The sequence below is a fragment of the Hyla sarda genome, chromosome 8 (assembly GCF_029499605.1).
Source record: "Hyla sarda isolate aHylSar1 chromosome 8, aHylSar1.hap1, whole genome shotgun sequence".
Classification (NCBI taxonomy): domain Eukaryota; kingdom Metazoa; phylum Chordata; class Amphibia; order Anura; family Hylidae; genus Hyla; species Hyla sarda.
In genome coordinates, this window is record NC_079196.1 from 212,216,892 (window position 1) to 212,239,292 (window position 22,401).

General features: G+C 46.0%; 1 protein-coding gene across 1 annotated transcript; it reads right to left on the bottom strand.

Annotated features, from left to right (window-relative positions):
• Positions 1-1,055: 1,055 nt before the first annotated feature.
• CIAO3 (cytosolic iron-sulfur assembly component 3) lies at positions 1,056-19,461 on the bottom strand. Its single transcript, XM_056536171.1, has 11 exons — positions 19,358-19,461; positions 16,965-17,060; positions 13,734-13,877; positions 11,511-11,643; positions 11,121-11,255; positions 10,294-10,412; positions 9,228-9,357; positions 9,064-9,136; positions 7,950-8,087; positions 7,661-7,818; positions 1,056-1,536 (listed from the first exon to the last, which is right to left on the bottom strand). The coding sequence occupies exons 1-11, from the start codon at positions 19,421-19,423 to the stop codon at positions 1,298-1,300; spliced, it is 1,431 nt and encodes a 476-aa protein (XP_056392146.1). The 5' UTR covers positions 19,424-19,461; the 3' UTR covers positions 1,056-1,297.
• Between the last annotated feature and the right edge of the window lie 2,940 nt (positions 19,462-22,401).

Consider the following 22,401-nt stretch of genomic DNA (forward strand, 5'->3'; position numbering starts at 1 on the left):
TGGCGACATCCCGGGCAGCGGTGACGGTCCGGAGCGGCGGGCACAGGTGAGTACAACTTCCTCTAACAGTGGTCTACAACCTGCGGACCTCCAGATGTTGCAAAACTACAACACCCAGCATGCCCGGACAGCCGTTAGTTTTGCAACATCTGGAGGTCCGCAGGTTGTAGACCACTGTCCTATACTTTACATTGCACGGATCCCTCAACATATACAATATTATATATATATATATATATATATATATATATATATATATATATATATATACAACATACATACATATATACACACACATACATATATACACACACACACACCTAAACTACATAATAAAATGTATGTTTTTGTTTTCTATCATATATCAGTGTTTCCACACCAGTGTGCCTCCAGCTGTTGCAATACTTCAACTCCCAGCATGCCCGGACAGCCTTCAGTGCTCAGTTATGGTTGTCAGTCCTATAGAGCAGTGTTTCCCCAACAAGTGTGCCTCCAGCTGTTGCAAAACTACAACTCACAGCATGCCCAGACAGCCAACGGCTGTCTGGGCATGCTGGGAGTTGTAGTTTTGCAACAGCTGGAGGTACACTTGTTGGGAAACACATATAAAAAAAAAAATTTATATATATATTTATTTTGTAAAAATCCCCTTAGGGGCCAGCACTAAAGACTAGGGCCCTGTATTCCAGTACCTTATAGGTATAGATTTCTTCACTGTTCCAAAGTCCATTAGAAAATATTCTGAATTATTAGGATTTTTCTGATAAAGAGTTAACAATGCTGCCAGTATCACATCTATTGCCCCTTAAAAGGTGCCAGAAAGTTAAACAGATTTGTAAATTACTTCTATTTAAAAATCTCAATCCTTCCAGTACTTTTCAGCTGCTGTATGCTCCAGAAGAAGTTCTTTTCTTTTTTTAAGTTCCTTTCTGCCTAACAACAGTGCTCCCTGCTGACACCTCTGTCCATGTGAGGGACTGTCCAGAGGTGTCAGCAGAGAGCACTGTGGTCAGACTGAAAGGAAATTAAAAAAGAAAAGAACTTCCTGTGGAGCTAACAGCATCTGATAAGTACTGGAAGGATTAAGATTTTTTTTTTTTTAAATAGAAGTAATTTACAAATCTGTTTAACTTTCTGGCACCCCTTTTAAATTCTGGAAGTTTAAGGTAATGTTCTTATATTTGTATCGAAAATCACGACCTTTCGCTAGGTCAGTCCAGTCCTGTCAGGGACAAAACATACATTGTAATATTTTTCTGATTTTTAGCATAGAAATGTTGGGCTAGGAGTCTGTGAATCACCATTTTATAGTAAGTCCAGAATTGATCTTCTCCACCGCATGGTACTGTGTGTGTAGGGCCTCCTGCACCCCGGGGCCGTCCCGTCCCCCCAGCCACTGCTCGTACAGCTCCTTCACTCGGTCATTGTGCTCCGGTGACTCCGTCCTTACGGACATGTACAGCTGCTCAACCCTCTGTACTAAGTCCTTGCCGGCCTCTCCTTCTGCTCGGATCTGGCCTCCTCCATTCAGACAGCCTGGAAGAGAAATAACCTATTAAATATCATCTGATAGTGTAGAGTTCTGCCCACAGTGCATATACTGGATCATGCCCTATTGTGAGGTATCATCCAGGACCCAGTCAGGTACCATGCAGAACTTAGCTGTTCGACAAAGTGAGGTAGTTTCTATGCCATAGGTCAGTGGTCTCCAACCTGCGGACCTCCAGATGTTGCAAAACTACAACTCCCAGCATGCCCGGACAGCCGTTGGCTGTCCGGGCATGCTGGGAGTTGTAGTTTTGCAACATCTGGAGGTCCGCAGGTTGGAGACCACTGCCATAGGTCATATATTTGCACAGTGGTGACTGGGGTTATGTTGTTTGTCTCCCAGGTATCATACAGGATGAACTGACGGCCGTGAGTATCGGTAAAAACAAACAACATTGATCTAGGCGTTCATCTTCGAGGAGATGGATGTGGCATGTTATGTGGATATCTTTCTTTTCATCTAGGTCATTTGGATGCCTGTAAATGGAAAAACCGGGCGCTCCTAGTGCAATAAGGCTAATTTTAGATAAGTAAAGATCCCTTAAGATAGCAACCCGCTTACCAGATGGTGTTGTGCTGAGAGCATGTAGACTCGCTGGGCAGCATGAGATCCTTAGAATGGAGGGGGTGGCGGCTTCCACGATTTGTCCGGTGCGCCCAAAGGCAGCGGTAAAAAAATCTTTAGAACAACGGCGGGAGTGTGAGACGGCCCAAACAGAACCCAAAAAAAATGCCTTGGTACTTAAGTACCTTCCCCAATGAAGAGGACAAATGAGCACTTAGTAATAAAAAGTACTTACAAGTTTAATGAAGGGTGCTTCTATGTAGTAAACTTGTGAGTATGTGTGATTATATATACATTATATATATACACACACACATATATATATATATATATATATATATATATACTATACACATACATACATACATACATACACACACACACACACACACACAAACGAAAAAGAAAGAAAGAGAGAGCTATAGAGAGAGAGAGAGAGCTAGAGAGAGAGAGAGAGAGCTAGAGAGAGAGAGAGAGAGCTAGAGAGAGAGCTAGAGAGAGAGAGAGCTAGAGAGAGAGAGAGAGAGCTAGAGAGAGAGCTAGAGAGAGAGAGAGAGAGAGAGAGCTAGAGAGAGAGAGAGAGAGAGAGAGAGCTAGAGAGAGAGAGAGAGAGAGAGAGCTAGAGAGAGAGAGAGAGAGAGAGAGAGCTAGAGAGAGAGAGAGAGAGAGAGAGCTAGAGAGAGAGAGAGAGAGAGCTAGAGAGAGAGAGAGAGAGAGCTAGAGAGAGAGAGAGAGAGAGAGAGAGCTAGAGAGAGAGAGAGAGAGAGAGAGAGAGAGAGCTAGAGAGAGCTAGAGAGAGAGAGAGAGAGAGAGAGCTAGAGAGAGAGAGAGAGAGAGAGAGCTAGAGAGAGAGAGAGAGAGAGCTAGAGAGAGAGAGAGAGAGCGAGCTAGAGAGAGAGAGAGAGAGAGCGAGCTAGAGAGAGAGAGAGAGAGAGAGAGCTAGAGCTAGAGAGCGAGAGAGAGCGAGCGAGCTAGAGAGCGAGAGAGAGCGAGCTAGAGAGCGAGAGAGAGCGAGAGCTAGAGAGCTAGAGAGAGAGAGCTAGAGAGAGAGAGCTAGAGAGAGAGAGCTAGAGAGAGAGAGCTAGAGAGAGAGAGCTAGAGAGAGCGAGAGAGAGCTAGAGAGAGAGAGAGAGAGAGAGAGCTAGAGCTAGAGAGAGAGAGAGAGCGAGCTAGAGAGAGAGAGAGAGCTAGAGAGAGAGCTAGAGAGAGAGAGCTAGAGAGCGAGCTAGAGAGAGAGCTAGAGAGCGAGCTAGAGAGAGAGCTAGAGAGCGAGCTAGAGAGAGAGCTAGAGAGCGAGCTAGAGAGCGAGCTAGAGAGCGAGCTAGAGAGAGAGCTAGAGAGCTAGAGAGAGAGCGAGAGCGCTAGAGAGAGAGCGGAGAGCGCTAGAGAGAGCGAGAGCGCTAGAGAGAGCGAGAGCGCTAGAGAGAGCGAGAGCGCTAGAGAGAGCGAGAGCGCTAGAGAGAGCGAGAGCGCTAGAGAGAGAGAGAGCGCTAGAGAGAGAGAGAGCGCTAGAGAGAGAGAGAGCGCTAGAGAGAGAGAGAGCGCTAGAGAGAGAGAGAGCGCTAGAGAGAGAGAGCGCTAGAGAGAGAGAGCGCTAGAGAGAGAGAGAGCGCTAGAGAGAGAGAGAGCGCTAGAGAGAGAGAGAGCGCTAGAGAGAGAGAGAGCGCTAGAGAGAGAGAGAGCGCTAGAGAGAGAGAGAGCGCTAGAGAGAGAGAGAGCGCTAGAGAGAGAGAGAGCGCTAGAGAGAGAGAGAGCGCTAGAGAGAGAGAGAGCGCTAGAGAGAGAGAGAGCGCGCTAGAGAGAGAGAGAGCGCGCTAGAGAGAGAGAGAGCGCGCTAGAGAGAGAGAGAGCGCGCTAGAGAGAGAGAGAGCGCGCTAGAGAGAGAGAGAGCGCGCTAGAGAGAGAGAGAGCGCGCTAGAGAGAGAGAGAGAGCGCGCTAGAGAGAGAGAGAGAGCGCGCTAGAGAGAGAGAGCGCGCTAGAGAGAGAGAGCGCGCTAGAGAGAGAGAGCGCGCTAGAGAGAGAGAGCGCGCTAGAGAGAGAGAGCGCGCTAGAGAGAGAGAGCGCGCTAGAGAGAGAGAGCGCGCTAGAGAGAGAGAGCGCGCTAGAGAGAGAGAGAGCGCGCTAGAGAGAGAGAGAGCGCGCTAGAGAGAGAGAGAGCGCGCTAGAGAGAGAGAGAGCGCGTTAGAGAGAGAGAGAGCGCTAGAGAGAGAGAGCGCTAGAGAGAGAGAGCGCGCTAGAGAGAGAGAGCGCGCTAGAGAGAGAGAGCGCTAGAGAGAGAGCGCTAGAGAGAGAGCGCTAGAGAGAGAGAGCGCTAGAGAGAGAGAGCGCTAGAGAGAGAGAGCGCTAGAGAGAGAGAGCGCTAGAGAGAGAGCGCTAGAGAGAGAGCGCTAGAGAGAGAGCGCTAGAGAGAGAGCGCTAGAGAGAGAGCGCTAGAGAGAGAGCGCTAGAGAGAGAGCGCTAGAGAGAGAGCGCTAGAGAGAGAGCGCTAGAGAGAGAGCGCTAGAGAGAGAGCGCTAGAGAGAGAGCGCTAGAGAGAGAGCGCTAGAGAGAGAGCGCTAGAGAGAGAGCGCTAGAGAGAGCTAGATAGATAGATATAGATATATATATTAGACAGAGAGAGATATATAGATAGAGAAATGTTCTTGTGCTATATTAATGCTAAGCTTCCCCTGAGGATGCTGGTTTATCCTGGCAGAAACATGTCGGGAGTCTTTTTGGAGTATACAGCAATTTGATCTCTATGTATACTATTCACTTGATTCAGTTAGTCCAGTATAACCGGTTACATTGGTTGAGAGTTATTTTTTCTCTTTCTCTTGCCTATAGGCTTTTCACAGACACACTTTCTGCATGGTACTTTTAACTAGTATCTCATTAAAAATTATGTTTTATGGCATCTCTCCAAGCCTGGCGATAGGTTATACAAGTGAGGTAGAAGCTAAAACCCATGCATGCCATAAAATGAGGAAGAAGTTTGAATTCAACCATGTCAGATAGTAAGAAATTAGCTTGAATCTAACTATGCCATAAGGTGAGGAAGCAGCCAAAACATGTTCATGCTAAAATGACACGGCAGCTGGAACCCACTCCACACATTGAGATAGCAACTAGAACTCCGTACTAGCCACTAGAGATGAGCGAACTTACAGTAAATTCGATTCGTCACGAACTTCTCGGCTCGGCAGTTGATGACTTTTCCTGCATAAATTAGTTCAGCTTTCAGGTGCTCCGGTGGGCTGGAAAAGGTGGATACAGTCCTAGGAGACTCTTTCCTAGGACTGTATCCACCTTTTCCAGCCCACCGGAGCACCTGAAGGCTGAACTAATTTACGCAGGATAAGTCATCAACTGCCGAGCCGAGAAGTTTGTGACGAATCGAATTTACTGTAAGTTCGCTCATCTCTACTAGCCACGTCAAAGTAAAAAAAATAAAAAAGAGCCAGAAAAAAGCTCAAACTAGGGCTGGGCGGTATACCGGTTCATATTGAATACAGAATTTTTTGGGCTGAACAATATGAATTTTCCCCCATACCGCAATACTGGTTGGGCCCCTCCCCCTCGGGAATGTATTATCAGCCCAGCGCAGAGCTGTCCCCAGCTGGAACTCACTGTTCGCCAGTGGTCTCCAACCTGCGAACCACCAGTTGTTGCAAAACTACAACTCCCAGCATGCCCGGACAGCCAACGGCTGTCCGGGCATGCTGGGAGTTGTAGTTTTGCAACAGCTGGAGGTCCGCAGGTTGGAGACCACTGCTGTCCGCTGTATCCCTATGCCCGGGCTGCAAAAGATAAAGAAAATAAACTTTAAACTCACCTACTGTCGGGGCCACACGCTGGGGACTGGAACGCTGGACAGCCGTCAGCCTATCACCGGCCGGAGCGATGTCCCGCCCCTGCCAGTGATAGGCTGAGCCCACTGTCATGTAAGAAGCCGGCCAGAGCTTCTTACATAAGGGGGGGGGGTGAAAATACCATTATATACCGTGGAACCGCCGTAAGTCAAAAAAAATATATACCGTGCTACACATATTTGGCCATTCCGCCCAGCCCTAGCTCAAACCCAAAGTGTTCTGCAATAGGTCCGCAGACAATCTGCAATAGTGGCGACGGAATGGTTAAAAATCAATGGCAGTATAACTCGCTGCAGGTTTCCCACAGCGGAAAACCCGCTGCTAGTTACAAGAATGTGAATACATTTTAAAGGGGTACTCCGGTGGCAAACTTTTTTTTTTAATCAACTGGTGCCAGAAAGTTAAACAGATTTGTAAATTACTTCTATTAAAAAATCTTAAACCTTCCAGTACTTATTAGCTGCTGAATACTACAGAGGAAATCCTTTTATTTTTGGAACACAGAGCTCTCTGCTGACATCATCAAGGAAACGTGAAGTTGCATAATAAAGAACTTCTTCATCTACACATGGACTAGTGACTACATCTGTCCTAGGAGGAGAAGCTCCACATGGTAATTCCTGTTTTCCTGGATCATATCCATTACTTTCTGCTACCCATCCAGTTACCGAGAGGAACCTGGGAAAGGAAACCAGGGCTGCTGACCTCCATTTTCATCCTGCGAGTTTTGATGCCCACTGAGGTGTTGTGCTCTTATCACAACACGTTCCGGTAAGCCTCCTAATTTTGCGCAAATTGAAGCACGCTACCACGATTGTCTACACTAGGAGCGCACCTCTTTTTTTGTGTTTTTTCATATATCATGACCACAGTGCTCTCTGCTGACATCTCTGTCCATTTTAAGAACTGTCCAGAGCAGCGTATGTTTTCTATGGGGATTTTTTCCTACTCTGAACAGTTCCTAAAATGGACAGAGGTGTCAGCAGAGAGCACTGTGCTTTAATGTCAGCAGAGAGGTCTGTGTTCCAAAAATAAAATAATTTCCTCTGTAGTATTCAGCAGCTAATAAGTACTGGAAGGATTAAGATTTTTTTTATAGGAGTCATTTACAAATCTGTTTAACTTTTTGGCACCAGTTGATAAAAAAAAAAAAAAAAAAAGTTTGCCACCGGAGTACCCCTTTAAAGGGGTGCTCCGCTGCTCAGTGTGTGGAACAAAATCTTCTGAAAGCTATGAGCCGGCAGCTCGTGATGTCATAGCCCCACCCCTCACTCATGATGTCATAGCCCCGCCCCCTCAATGCAACTCTATGGGAGGGGGCGTGACATCCGTCACGCCCCCTCCCATAGACCTGCATTGAGGGGGCAGGGCATGGCATTATGAGGGGCGGGGCTATGACATCACGAGCTCCTGACGCCGGCTCTAGGCATATGAAACATTTTGTTCCAAACGCTGAGCAGCAGAGCACCCCTTTAAAGGATACCTATATTTAAAAGTGATTTTACAGGGAAAGCTGTGCAGCAATGACGGGCACAGAGCTTAGCCGGTTGCTTCTGCACCTTCCTTCGGTGTAGGTCTCAGCACCCGGACTACCACCGATGAAATTGTTTGAAATGTCACATGAAGATTTACCGCCTACTACTTGAGATGAATATATAGTTTGCTCTCGATTTGGTACCCTTGTAGATAACTTACCTGACGGACAGGCCATCACCTCCACATAGTGATAGGCACAACGACCCCTTTTCAGCTTCTGCACCAGATTCTGAATGTTCCTGAAGCCGTACGCCAGCGCAAACTGCAGCAGCACCTCCCCGTCCTTCTCCAGCGTCACCTCTTGGAAGTCTTTGTTCCTGCACAGGGTAAAGGACGTCTATGGAGGAGTGTATTCAGCTACATGAGGGGCGGCCATCACTACCAGCCCCACCAACAACAACATGCACAGACCATCAGCTTGTAGAATAAATAATGGAGGGGCTCTTACTTTAGAGGCTTGTATTTTATCTCATCCACATGAAGGCCAAAGAGTTCCTGTGCTGCGTATTTGAATATATGTTCTAGGTATCCGCCAGATCCTCCACCGTCATGCCCCAATGGTTCATTATCCACAGCACTTGAGAACCTGCAAACACATAACCCTCAATATCTATAAAAACGGCAAATCCCAACTAAAACCAACTATGTCTATATATCAAAACACATAGTCCAGGGGAGGTTTCCTAAGACTCGAGGGTCACCTATAGAATCTACAGTAACAGATAATTCACTTTGTAAATACATTACTTATCCTGTACTGATCCTGAGTTATATCCTGTATCATACTCCAGACCTGTACTCACTATTCTGCTGGTGAGGTCACTGTGTACATACATTACATTACTTATCCTGTACTGATCCTGAGTTATATCCTGTATAATACTCCAGAGCTGTACTCACTATTCTGCTGGTGAGCTCACTGTGTACATACATTACATTACTTATCCTGTACTGATCCTGAGTTATATCCTGTATTATACCCCAGAGCTGTACTCACTATTCTGCTGGTGAGGTCACTGTGTACATACATTACATTACTTATCCTGTACTGATCCTGAGTTATATCCTGTATTATACCCCAGAGCTGTACTCACTATTCTGCTGGTGAGGTCACTATGTACATACATTACATTACTTATCCTGTACTGATCCTGAGTTATATCCTGTATTATACTCCAGAGCTGTACTCACTATTCTGCAAGTCAGAGTTAAAATCCCCCATCCGTCACGCCTACTCCCATAGACTTGCATTGAGGGGGCGGGGCTATGATGTAACAAGCTCCCAGCACGACTCCAGCCTTCGTAACAGTTTGTTCCAAACGCTGAGCAGCGGAGTACCCCTTTAAGGAGGTGAGGAATAATTATTAGCTGCAGGGTTACGTGTCAGGCCCCAGAAGCAGGAAGACGATCACAGCAGAGACTGGGACAGTGATCCCGATGACACCGGGGGAACGGCAGGAGGAAATTCAAGATTTACACCAGAGTACCCCTTTAATCAGAATGCAGTTTAGTGATAAAGAGGATGTTTCTTAGAAATAACTATAAAGATAATAAATACTCACTGCATGTCAAGAGGAGAGGGATTCACATCAGACAGAGATATTCCCTCCTGCTCCAGCATCCGCAACACTTCCCCTGTAATAGACATCATCCTATTATTACTGATCTCCATAAACCTCCGCACAGTGACCAGACGAGGAGCGGAGGCTCCGCCCACAGCGCTCACCAGTAGTGATGACACAATCCACATCCCGGGTCTCGTATTCCTGATTGTAGAAGTCGGGCCGGGAGGCCTCCAGCTTCTTATCATAACACGGCATCACAGAGACATGGTAGATCTGGTTGGGTTTTAGGTTCTGTGTAGGAATAATTGGTCAGTACATCCTATGAGCATGTGACATTTATAGTGATAATATAATAGATATACTGATAGAGGATGCCAGATCCCTGAAAGCAAATACATTCTGGGCCAAATAAATTACAACTTTTTTTTATTTTTGATATCAATTTTCTGCTTTTGCTTTGTTTTGAGTACAGCTGCAGGTTAACACTTGGTTCGCTTTTTGCCAATGTTAACATCTATAGTGTTGGATGTCTGTGTGTCGCTCACTGCTGCTCATTCAGAAGGGAACCTTGCTTGAGTGACTAGAGCAGTGGTCTACAACCTGCGGACCGGACCACTGGATGTTGCAAAACTACAACTCCCAGCATGCCCGGACAGCCGTTGGCTGTCCGTGCATGCTGGGAGTTGTAGTTTTGCAAAATCTGGAGGTCTGCAGGTTGGGGACCACTGGATTAAGGCCTTTCCCTTATTTTTTGGGGAAGGATGCTGTTGTGTTGTTGTCTGTCCCGGGCAGTGTAAGTGGGACCTATGGTCCTTGTTTTCTTCCTCTTCCTCTTGTTTATATTATTCATGTGTAGTTTTCTGTTTTTTTGTCATAATACAAAATTATAAAATTAAAACAAGATCGCAGTCCCCTTCAGTGGGATTATTTTTCTGGCTATAGGAGATATGAGATAGATAGATATGAGATAGATAGATAGATATGAGATATGAGATAGATAGATATGAGATAGAGAAATAGATATGAGATAGAGAAATAGATATGAGATAGAGAAATAGATATGAGATAGAGAAATAGATATGAGATAGAGAAATAGATATGAGATATGAGATAGAGAAATAGATATGAGATATGAGATAGAGAAATAGATATGAGATAGAGAAATAGATATGAGATAGAGAAATAGATATGAGATAGAGAAATAGATATGAGATAGATAGAGTTCACCTTTTCCTTGGCAAAGTAGTTCTTCACCAGCGATCCCATCACTTGCTGTGGAGACTTGATGACGCTGATGTACGGGATAATAAAGGAGCCATGAGTTTTCTCAGCATAACAAATCCAACCTGGAAGAAGGAGACATCAGTGACCGCTCCTCTGAGACAAGCGGAATATTGGGGCAGGTTTACTTCTGTTGTGTAATACTGGGGCTCAGGCTGTTTCTGGAGCATATGTAGACACCACCTATTGGTAGTATATCTTGTTTTATAATAAGCCCCTTTCGAGGGAAGCCAAAAAATGAAATAAATAAATAAATAAAAGTGTCTAAAGCACATAATAAACGTGGTGCTCAGTGTATGTACAAGAGTATTTGCATTAGAAAATCTACACACAATTTTTGGCAATAGGCTGCAGCAACGGGTATATAGTAAGTGCACTCCAGTGTAATGGGGGTCTTTTCTTCTTTATCAAAACCTGTGCAGAGAAAGAGTGGTGCAGTTGCCCATAGCAACCAATATTATTGCTACTTTCATTTTTAAAGAGGCCTGTAAAAAAGGAAAGCAGCAATCTGATTGGTTGTTATGGGCAACTGCACCACTCTTCCTCTACACAGGTTTTGATAAATCTCTCCACAATAGTGTAACACTGATGAGGGGTCTGAAAACCATGTTCCGGGGTTCTCACTGCAGAGAAAGGACAAAAAGCCAAGACCCCTAATCTCCTGCAAAAGATTATGGTGAGTATTTCTTTTGTGTATCTTTCGGAGATTACTGAGCATCCTACAGGTGTAAATAATACACTATATTATATATATATATATTCGATATTTATACCTGGGCAGGCCGAGGCCAGCATGGGAAGGGCAGCCTTCTCCCCCTGTTGTCTCTTGTAGCGTTGCACAAACTCTCGCCGACTCTCCAAAAGGCTGAAGTTCCTGGAGAAACTAGTATCGAAAACATAGTGGACCCCTAAGGAGTAAAGAAGACGCTTGTCTAGGAAAGCCGAATAACAATCGCTGCTGTAATGGCGGCCATATTGTTTGTCACATTTACAAGTTACATCAGTGTTTCCCAAACAGTGTACCTCCAGCTGTTGCAAAACTACAACTCTCATCATGCCCATGTCCAGGCATCCTGGGAGTTGTGGTTATGCAACAGCTGGAGGCACATTGTTTGGTTACAGTATACAAACTGAAACTCGTCAGGACTTCTCTGGCTTCTTACCCAACTGTTTGAAGAATCCAGTCAATTTCTGCGCCGTTTCCTGGATACTGAGGTTAAATTTTGAGGCCAGGGAGGCTCGTGACTGCGGAGAGATTGACACCACCACCAGTCTGTGCTGCAAAGGATCCTCAACCTGAGAAAGATGCAGAATGTCGTAATGGCGAATGGCTTTCGGCCCCCTTCATTGTGAAGTGGGCAATGCTGATCTACCCAACAGCTGACCGCCAGGTGGGGGGGGTTATAGGCTGGAGCAGGCTTGCTATTTACTGTACCTTAATTTAATCCTTTAACGCAGGATGTATATTTACGTCCTGCGCTGGCTCCCGCCATATGACACAGGGTTACCCCGGATCATATCGGGTTGGTCTAGGCGCCCATCAACGACCGGGACCCGCGGCTAATACCGGACATCACCGATCGCGGTGATGCCCGTATTAACCATTTGGACGTGCCGATCAAAGTTGATCGCCTCATCTGAAGTGAAAGTGAAACCTTCCCGCCAGCTCAGTCAGGCTCATCAGGACCACCGTGGTGAAACTGCGGCATCCCGATCAGCTGTACTAACACGAGGAAGATCCTTACCTGCCTCCTGCGTATCCGATCGCCAAATGGCTGCTCCGTGCCCGAGATCCAGGCAAGAGCAGCGATAACACTGATCAATGCTATGCTATTGCATGGTAGTGATCAGTGTAGGAAATCAGTGTGTGCAATGTTATAGTCCCCTATGGGGGCTATAACATTGCAAAAAAAAAGGGGGAAAATAAAGTGTTAATAAATGTGATTTAACCCCTTTCCCATGGTTTGGGAAGCATGATAGTGATGATAGGTTCCTTTAATAATTTAAATGGGGAACTGACAAGAAAAAGAGTGGTGCGGTTGTCCATAGCAACCAATCAGATCGCTTCTTTAAAGGGGTACTCCGCCCCTGGCATCTTATCCCCTATCCAAAGGATAGGGGATAAGATGTTAGATCGCCACGGTCCCGCTGCTGGGGACCCCGTTGATTGCCACTGTGGCACCCTGCCATCATTACTGCACAGAGAGAGTTTGCTCTGTGCGTAATGAGGGGCGATACAGGGGCCGGAGCAGCGTGAAGTCATGGCTCCGCCCCTCATGACATCACGGCCCGTCCCCTTAATGCAAGTCTATGGCAGGGGGCGTGACGACCGCCATGCCCCATCCCATAGACTTGTATTGACGGGGGCGGACCGTGACATAACGAGGGGCGGAGCCGTGACGTAACAATGCTCAGGCCCCTGTATTGCCTGTCATTACGTGCAGAGCGATCTCGCTCTGCGAAATAATGATGGCGGGGTGCTGCAGCAGCAATCAACGGGGTCCCCAGCAGCGGGACCCCGGCGATCTGACATCTTAGATGTCTAGGGGTGGAGTACCCCTGTAATTTTTCAGAGGCCTTTTTAAAGTGGTTCTCCGGACCCAAGATGTCTGACCGTGTGGGTCCTGCTGCTGGCGCTGGAGTATCGTGACGTCACGACTCCGCCCCCGTGTGACGTCACCCCCTGCCCCCGCTATGTAAGTCTATGGGAGGAGGCGTGACGGCCATCACGCCCCCTCCCATAGGCTTGCATAGCGGGGGCAGGGGGTGACGTCACACGGGTGCGGAGTCGTGACGTCACGATACTCCGGCCCAGTGGTCGGCACCCGGCAGTTTGTGAGCTGGCAGCGCGGCGTGCAGCTCAAAGATGTGATTGCTGAATGCAAGATTGCAGGGGTCTGCAGTGGCGGGACCCCAGTGGTCAGACATCATATCCCCTATCCTTTGGATAGGGTATAAGACGTCTTAGGGCCGGAGTACCCCTTTAAAGATAAGAGAAGCGACCTGATTGGTTACTATGGGCAATTGCACCCCTCTTCCCAGGTTTTGATAAATTCCCCCCATAGAATTTTGTCTTATCTGTGTGTATAATAAAGTTTTTTTTTTTTGCTATTTTTTAATTGGTGCCCAAGTTTTTCATAAATAGCTTAGATGTAAGCAAGTTTCAAAGCTTGGCTGGAGTGAGATTGCACAAAGATAACTGCACAGTGTCTGGAATGGGATGGGAATGGAGTTCCTGCCCTTTTTCCAAAGCCCAAAGCAGGAACACGGTTCCCATTAGCAGGAGTCAGGCAGAACCAGCCCTTGAGAGGGAATCTTGGGCGAGTTCCCACACTTTTTTTCCCTCAGGACTTGACCTCTGGCTGTAAAGCTTTACTAATCGTTACCTTGTTTTGTTCCAGTATCTTGTAGAGCTCCTCGTGACTCTGCTGTGTGATGAGAACGCTCTCTGCCGAGGTCACACATCCACTGCAGGCCAGACAGTCGTCCAGAGTGATCTTCGCCCTCTCCAGCTTCTGAGTAGCACCATCCTGTAGGTCAAACATCTCAATCAATAAACACTGCTCAAAAATATAAAGGGAACACAAACAACACAATGTAACTCCAAGTCAATGACACTTCTGTGAAATCCCACTGTCCACTCAGGAAGAACACTGATTGACAATCAATTTCACATGGAACAGACAACAGGTGGAAATTATAGGCAATTAGCAAGACACCCCCAATAAAGGAGTGGTTCTGCAGGTGGGACCACAGACCACTTCTCAGTTCCTATGCTTCCTGGCTGACGTTTTGGTCACTTTTGAATGCTGGTGGCGCTTTCCCTCTAGTGGTAGCATGAGACGGAGTCTACAACCCACACAAGTGGCTCAGGTAGTGCAGCACATCAAGATGGCACATCAATGAGAGCTGTGCCAAGAAGGTTTGCTGTGTCTGTCAGCGTAGTGTCCAGAGCATGGAGGCGCTACCAGGAGAGAGGCCAGTACATCAGGAGATGGGGAGGAGGCTGTAGGAGGGCAACAACCCAGCAGCAGGACCGCTACCTCCGCCTTTGTGCAAGGAGGAGCACTGCCAGAGCCCTGCAAAATGACCTCCAGCAGGCCACAAATGTGCATGTGTCCACTCAAATGGTCAGAAACAGGACTCTATGAGGGTGGTATGAGGGCCTGATGTCCACAGGTGGGGGTTGTGTTTACAGCCCAACACCGTGCAGGACGTTTGGCATTTGCCAGAGAACACCAACATTGGCAAATACGCCATTGGCGCCCTGTGCTCTTCACAGATGAAAGCCGGTTCACACTGAGCACGTGACGGATGTGACAGAATCTGGAGACGCCGTGGAGAACGTTCTGCTGCCTGCTACATCCTCCAGCATGACTGATTTGGCAGTGGGTCAGTAATGGTGTGGGGTGGAATTTCTTTGGGGGGCTGCACAGCCCTCCATGTGCTTGCCAGAGGTAGCCTGACTGCCATTAGGTACCGAGATGAGATCCTCAGACCCCTTGTGAGACCATATGCTGGTGCGGTTGGCCCTGGGTTCCTCCTAATACAAGACAATGCTAGACCTCATGTGGCTGGAGTGTGTCAGCAGTTCCTGCAAGGGGAAGGCATTGATGCTATGGACTGGCCCGCCCGTTCCCCAGACCTGAATCTGATTGAGCACATCTGGGACGTCTCGCTCCATCCACCACAGACTGTCCAGGAGTTGGCGGATGCTTTAGTCCAGGTCTGGGAGGACATCCCTCAGGAGACCATCCTCCACCTCATCAGGATCATGCCCAGGCGTTGTAGGGAGGTCATACGGGCACGTGGAGGCCACACACACTATTGAGCCTCATTGTGACTTGTATTAAGGACATTACATAAAGTTGGATCAGCCTGTAGTGGGGTTTTCCACTGTGATTTTGAGTGTGACTCCATATCCAGACCTCCATGGGTTGATACATTTGATTTCCATTGATAATTTTTGTGTGATTTTGTTGTCACATTCAACTATGTAAAGACGAAAGTATTTCATACGATTAGTTCATTCAGATCTAGGATGTGTTATCTTAGCGTTCCCTTAAATTTTTTGAGCAGTGTATTAATGTATACAAAATCTGTTCAAATAATGGATGTGAAGCATCTTTGTGCAAACTTTTCCCTTTGGCAGGATTAACCTCTTTCCAACCATCTTATCGAAGCATTAAAAGGATACGTCTGTCTACTTGGTAATGCATCATGAGCTCAACCTGAGATAGTGACTACACTACATTTGTTAAATCATAACTGCAGTTAGGCTTTATTAGACAACGACTGCATGTGTATGAGAACCCGGGCGGCCATATTTGTGGAACCAGAGGGGTCCCAGCACAAACACCCCATTAACTTGTAGCCATAAGGCTATGGGGGAGATTTACCACAACCTGTGCAGAGGAAAAGTTTAACAGTTGCCCATAGCAACCAATCAGATCGTTTCTTTCATTTTTAAAAGAGCCTCTGATTGGTTGCTATGGGCAACTGTTAAACTTTTCCTCTGCACAGGTTGTGATAAATCTCCCCCTATGTTCTTAAAAAGTTTTTATGCTGTTTTACGGTTCCAAAAAAATGCCCATTTTTCCCCAACTGGATTCAATGGGAAAATAGCTCTCTGTTCTCACATTTTTTTTTTTTTTTTTTTTTTTTTTTTTTTTAAATCAACTGGTGCCAGAGAGTTACACAGCTTTGTAAATTACTTCTATTTAAAAATTTTAATCCTTCCAGTACTTATCAGCTGCTGTATTCTCCATAGGAAGTTGTGTATTTCTTTCCAGTCTGACCCCAGTGCTCTCTGCTGACAGCTCTGTCCATGTCAGGAACTGTCCAGAGCAGGAGAGGTTTGCTATGGGGATTTGTCAGCAGAGAGCACTGCGGTCAGACAGAAAAGAAATGCAAAAAGAAAAGAAATGCAAAAAGAAAGGAACTTCCTCTGTAGTATACAGCAGCTGGTAAGTACTAGAAGGATTAAGATTTTTAAATAGAAGTAATTTACAAATGTGTTTAACTTTCTGGCACCAGTTGATCAATCGTTGTACACCTTTAATCATTATGGCGATACAATCAAGAGCCGTTGGCTTCTTTTAGGCTGTTTTCTAGAGATGAGTGAATTTAAAGTGATTCGATTCGTCACTAATTTCGGGGCTCGGCGGTTGCTGACTTTATCCTGCATAAATTTGTTCAGCTTTCAGGTGCTCCAGTGGGCTGGAAAAGATGGATACAGACTTAGGAGACTCTCTCCTAGGACTGTATCCATCTTTTCCAGCCCACCGGAGCACCTGAAAGATGAACTAATTTATGCAGGCTAAAGTCAGCAACCGCCGAGCCCCGAAATTAGTGACGAATCGAAACACTGTAAATTCGCTCATCACTACTGTTTACATACAGAGACAAACAGTCAAATTTAGCTTTTGTTGAAGCCAAAAGAAACAAACATAAATAAATAAATTCAAAATACTGTCTAAAGAAATAGCATAAACAAAACGGACCTAATGCAAAAAGAATGCAGAAACTTTCAGATGTTTCTTAGTTGGATAAGTAGCTGTTTGAGAACATAGCCTAAAGGTTTATAAATTAGGAAAAACTACTCTCATCATCCTCACCTGATTGATCTGAAAGTAACTCCCATCATCCTCAATACGGATCTTGGCCGCTCTTTTTCCAGGTTTCTTTTCAACTTTAACTGGTTTTATGCAGTCCTGACAAAACATAAATATGTATTGAGTTTTCATGATACACATGAGGTTTTAGTGAGGAGCTCTGTTCCCTCCTGGAGTGGGGTCACCTGTGTATGTGTGGACACTATCAACAGGGCTCAGTATTCCCATTGCATATACCAGTGTTTCCCAACCAGGGTTGCTCCAGCTGTTGCAAAACTACAACTCCCATGAGGACCTGTATTGCTTTTATCGCAGAGTTCTCTATGTTGCCCTGTCTTACTACCTAAGGGTCTATTCACACGGCAAAGTTTCTGCTTGGCGAATTCCACCTTAAAGGGGTATTCCGGGCAAACACATTTTATCCCCTATCCAAGATGTCTGATCGTGGGGGGCCTGCCGCTGGGACCCCCCCCCCCGATCTCCCTGCAGCACCCGCATTTTAATGCGGGAGCTGCATCTCCAGTTTCGGAAACCACCGGGTTTCCGGGACTGGGGATGTGACGTCACGCCCCCTCCATTCATGTCTATCATCACGGACTTCCGTTCCGGTGGTCGGGACCCAGACCCTCCAGCGCTTCCGGAGCAGAAACAGGTGGGTGCCGCATGCTATATTGCGGGGGTTCCCAGTAGGGATCGACCAATATCGTTTTTTTTAGGGTCAATACCGATAATCGGTGGAGGTTAGGGGCGATAGCCGATAACTTATACCGATATTCCGGTATAAGTTATCGGCTATTTATCCCCCCGCGACACCGCTGCAGATCACTGATTTAAAGCGGGCGCTTTAAATCAATGCACTGCAGTGGCTTTTGCGGTGCCATAGGCTACCGCCGCCGCCGCCACCCGCTTCTCTCCCCTACCTGTCCGGGGGTCCTGAGACCTATCACCACTCCCCCCACCGCCGCGCCGCGACCGCCCCCCCCCCCCGACCCGCCGCACCGGCCCCATTGCCTCCCCCATCCCCGGTTTTATAATTACCTGTTCCCGGGGTCCACTCCACATCTGGCTCCGGTGGCGTCCTCCTGAACTGTCACTGTGCGCACGTCACGTCACTCATCATTGCGCACAGCGTAAAGCAGGACGCAGCAGGAGCAAGTAGCAGCGTGGGCTCCGGGAACAGGTAATTATAAAACCGGGGATGGGGGAGGCAATGGGGGCGGTGTGGTGGGGGGTGCGACGCGGTGCGACGGGTGGTCGCGGTGCAGCGGGTGGGGGCGGTCGCGGTGTAGCGGGGGGGGCATTATCGGCAAGGTAATTGCAGATACCGATAATGCCCAAAATTGTGATTATCGGCCATACCGATAATCGGTCGATCCCTAGTTGCCAGCCGCGGTGTGAACTTAACATTAGTGTAAATGGGCCTCCGCGAGACCCGCTCACACTGCGGAATTTCTGCGGCGGACAATTCCGCCGCTGAATTTGTTGCGCGCAAAGAACTAACATGTTCATTCTTTGCACGGATTCCGCGAGCACTGCATAGCCGTGAATGGTGACGGCTCAGTGCATTGCGGCCCTAGCGCCGAAGCAACCTCGGCAGCGGCTGCCAGGCGGAATCTCCGCTCGCAGAATTCAGAGAGCAGAGATTCCGCAGTGTGAACTGATGTACTCTCTGGCACTGTTGCCAGAGAGAAAAGAACAACTCGACTTCAGCAGCTGATAATTATTGGAAGGATTAAGATTTTTTTTTTTTAATAGAAGTAATTTACAAATCTGTTTAACTTTCTGGAGCCAGTTGATCTATATATTTTTTTTCCTGGAATACCCCTTTAAAAGGGTTAAAAAGCCAAGTGGAATTCCAGTTTTGATACATACAGCGAGTTTTGGTTGGATAAAAAGTAGCTAGGCATAAAAAAAAAAATATATATATAATAATAATAATAATAATAGTGTTCCCGTTCACTGACAGCAAGCAAAGATGACCAACAGAATTTTTATTAGATCAGTGGTCTTGTAGAGGCAGGAGAACTACAACTGCAAGCATGCACTGAGGTACCACTGCAGGTAGGGATGGTGGGAGTTGTAGTTTCTTTACAGACTCTAGAGCATTGCAGTATACAAGGGTGGGAACATGTGTTCAGTGTTTGTCAAACTGTGGCAAAACTACAATTCCCATCATGCCCTGACAGCCGAAGGCTGTCAGGGCATGATGGGAGTTGTAGTTTTGCAACAGCTGGAGCCCAAAAGCTTGGGAAACACTTCCCTTTCCTGTTTCATGTGTCACCATGAGATCCTGAGTCAATGTCACGACAGTGTCCCTCCACCTGTCACAATGCGTCACCTCCTTACACACATACACCGACTCAGTAATGGTCGCCCCCTCCCATAGCATAATATACCTGCGAGGGTCCTATGTAATCGTCCAAGTCAGTCAGCTGCAGCACTCCACTAAAATGTGACGCCATTTCTGCCACACCGCCGTAAAGCGACCGTCCGGACGCTCGTGCTGCCACGCTGCCGTAAAGCATCTGCGTACAGTAAGCGCGGGAACTGAGTGGAGAGCTACGAGCGCGGGAACTCAGTAGAGATCTATGAGGTGAGCGTGGTGCATTATGGGAGCTGCCTATAATGAAGGAATCGCCTCATAGAAATAGAGGATAAAGTATTGTACTCATTCCCTCAGAAAGTGAAACAATGGAGGAGATTATGTAAATGTTGGTATTTTCAGAGTGTTGTGTTTTAACCCCGAACACCATCTGTTTTTTTACCTCAATATCCTTTACTTATTGTACTTTATATTAGTGTTAAATCTTTGTTGATTAATGCAGCATTTTTTGTGAAAAACCAAAAAATGTTGTGAAAAATGTGAACATTTTTGGTGATTTAATATATATTTTTTTTATGGCATTCACTGTATGGTAAAAAATATTTTTGTTTCTTTTTATTCTGTGTATCCTACAATTTATATAGGTTTTTAAGTTATTACTTCCCCCCCCCCCCCCTCGTTTTTTTGTGTTGCCATGTTCTGACAGCCATAACTTTTTTATTTTTTGTCCAACGCCATTGTGTGAGGGCTTAATTTTTTGGGTGATGAGCTTTACTTTTTGTTGGTACCATTTTTACTATTCTGGCTGATCGTTTTACTCCACGTTTTGGACCAAAATTAGCGATTTTTTGACCCTTTTTTTTTTTTTTTTATGGGGTTCACCGTGCGGGATAAATAACATTATCGTTTTATTGTACAAGTCATTACGAATGTGGGAATACCTATTATGTATAAGTTTAGGCACTTTTTTTGGGGGGTGAGAGAGTTTTATTGGGAAAGGGGCATTTATTTAATTGTTTTACACTTTTTTAATTAATGTATTAATTGTTAATGTAATCAAAAAACATATTTTTCATATTTTTAACTTTTTACAGGTTGTATCTGCAGCACAGTATATCTGTCAGTATATACTGACATACAGCCTGTGCGATCCACCCTATGGCTGGACCTCACAGACTGCCTTACTAGGCAGACAGGAGGCCATCAGCTGGCCTCCTGCTCCATGGCAACCAACGAGACCCCGCAATCGTGTCACAGGATCGTCGTTGGTGAACAGGGGGGATCCCTTTTTCCCTGTCAATCCAATAAATGCCGTGTTTTGGACAGCAGGAGATTGCCGACGGGACCCGGCTGTCTGTCACAGGATTATAGCCAAAAATGTGTATGTAAAATAAGAAATGCCTCAAAATTTTATGTCGTGTAAACCCGGCCTCCGGCTAGAAACAGATATGCTGGTTTTGTCCAAAAATAATGCCAGATGATACCTACATGGCTTTTTTGTGTGTGTTTTTTCACCTATTAGTGTCAGTTTCTGGCCCAGTGGCAGTTTTTTAACCCCTTAAGGACACATGACGTACTGGAATGTCATGTGTCCGCTCCCGATCTATAACGCCCGTGGCTAATAGCGCGCGGCATTGATAGCTGTGCCGCGCGCTATTAACCCTTTAGACGCGGCGTTCAAAGTTGAACGCCGCGTCTAAAGTGAAACCGAAACCATGCCGGTTAGCTCAGTGGGCTGTTCGGGATAGCCGCGGCGAAATCGCGGCATCCCGAACAGCTTACAGGACAGCAAGAGGGTCCCTACCTGCCTCCTCGCTGTTCGATCGCCGAATGACTGCTCAGTGCCTGAGATCCAGGCATGAGCAGTCAAGCGGCAGAATCATCGATCACTGGTTTCTTATGAGAAACCAGTGATCAATGTGAAAGATCAGTGTGTGCAGTGTTATAGGTCCCTATGGGACCTATAACACTGCAAAAAAAAGTGAATAAATATCATTTAACCCCTTCCCTATTAAAAGTTTGAATCACCCCCCTTCTCCCATAAAAAAAAACCCACAGTGTAAATAAGGGAACGGGCTAGTGCCGTAGCGGGGGGGGGGGGGGGGGGGGGGGGGGGTTAGAAACGGGCTAGCAAAAAAAAAAAAAAAATAGGATGGTGGGAGCTACCCTTTAAAAGATAGACTGAGAAATATCCCTCAAATGTATGCCTTTTATACCAACCACGTGGTAATATGCCTTACATCAGGAGTCACATTAAGCTCAAAATAATCAGATGGGCAAGTTGAAAGGTAATGGTGATATTTAAGAGGGTGCGGTATGAACTTGTTAAATCAAGGTGGCGCATTCGGTTAACCCCTTAAGAACCACAGTTTTTTTTTTTCATTTTTAGACTTTCGGATTTTCCACCTCACCTTCTAAAAATCTGCACTTTCAATTTTGCACCTACAGACCCATATGAGGGCTTGGTTTTGTGCCACCAATTATACTTTGTAATGACCTCAGTCATTTCCCACAAAATGAACAGTGAAACAAAAAAAATCTTTGTGGGGCAAAATTGAAAGAAAATGCCATTTTGTAACTTTTGGGGGGCTTCTGATTCTACACAGTGATTCTAAAAAATACATCTTATCTTTATTCTGTAGGACCATACGATTAAAATGATACCCAACACATATAGGTTTTACTTTGTTTTACTTCTTTTAACCCCTTAAGGACACAGCCCATTTTCACCTCTAGGACGCAGCCCTTTTTTGCACATCTGACCACTGTCACTTTAAACATTAATAACTCTGGAATGCTTTTACTTATCAATCTGATTCCGAGATAGTTTTTTCGTGACATATTCTACTTTAACATAGTGGTAAATTTTTGTGGTAACTTGCATCCTTTCTTGGTGAAAAATCCCCAAATTTGATGAAAAAATTTAAAATTTTGCATTTTTCTAACTTTGAAGCTCTGTGCTTGTAAGGAAAATGGATATTCCAAATATTTTTTTTTGGATTCACATATACAATATGTCTACTTTATGTTTGCATCATAAAATTTACGTGTTTTTACTTTTGGAAGACACCAGAGGGCTTCAAAGTTCAGCAGCAATTTTAACATTTTTCACAAAAT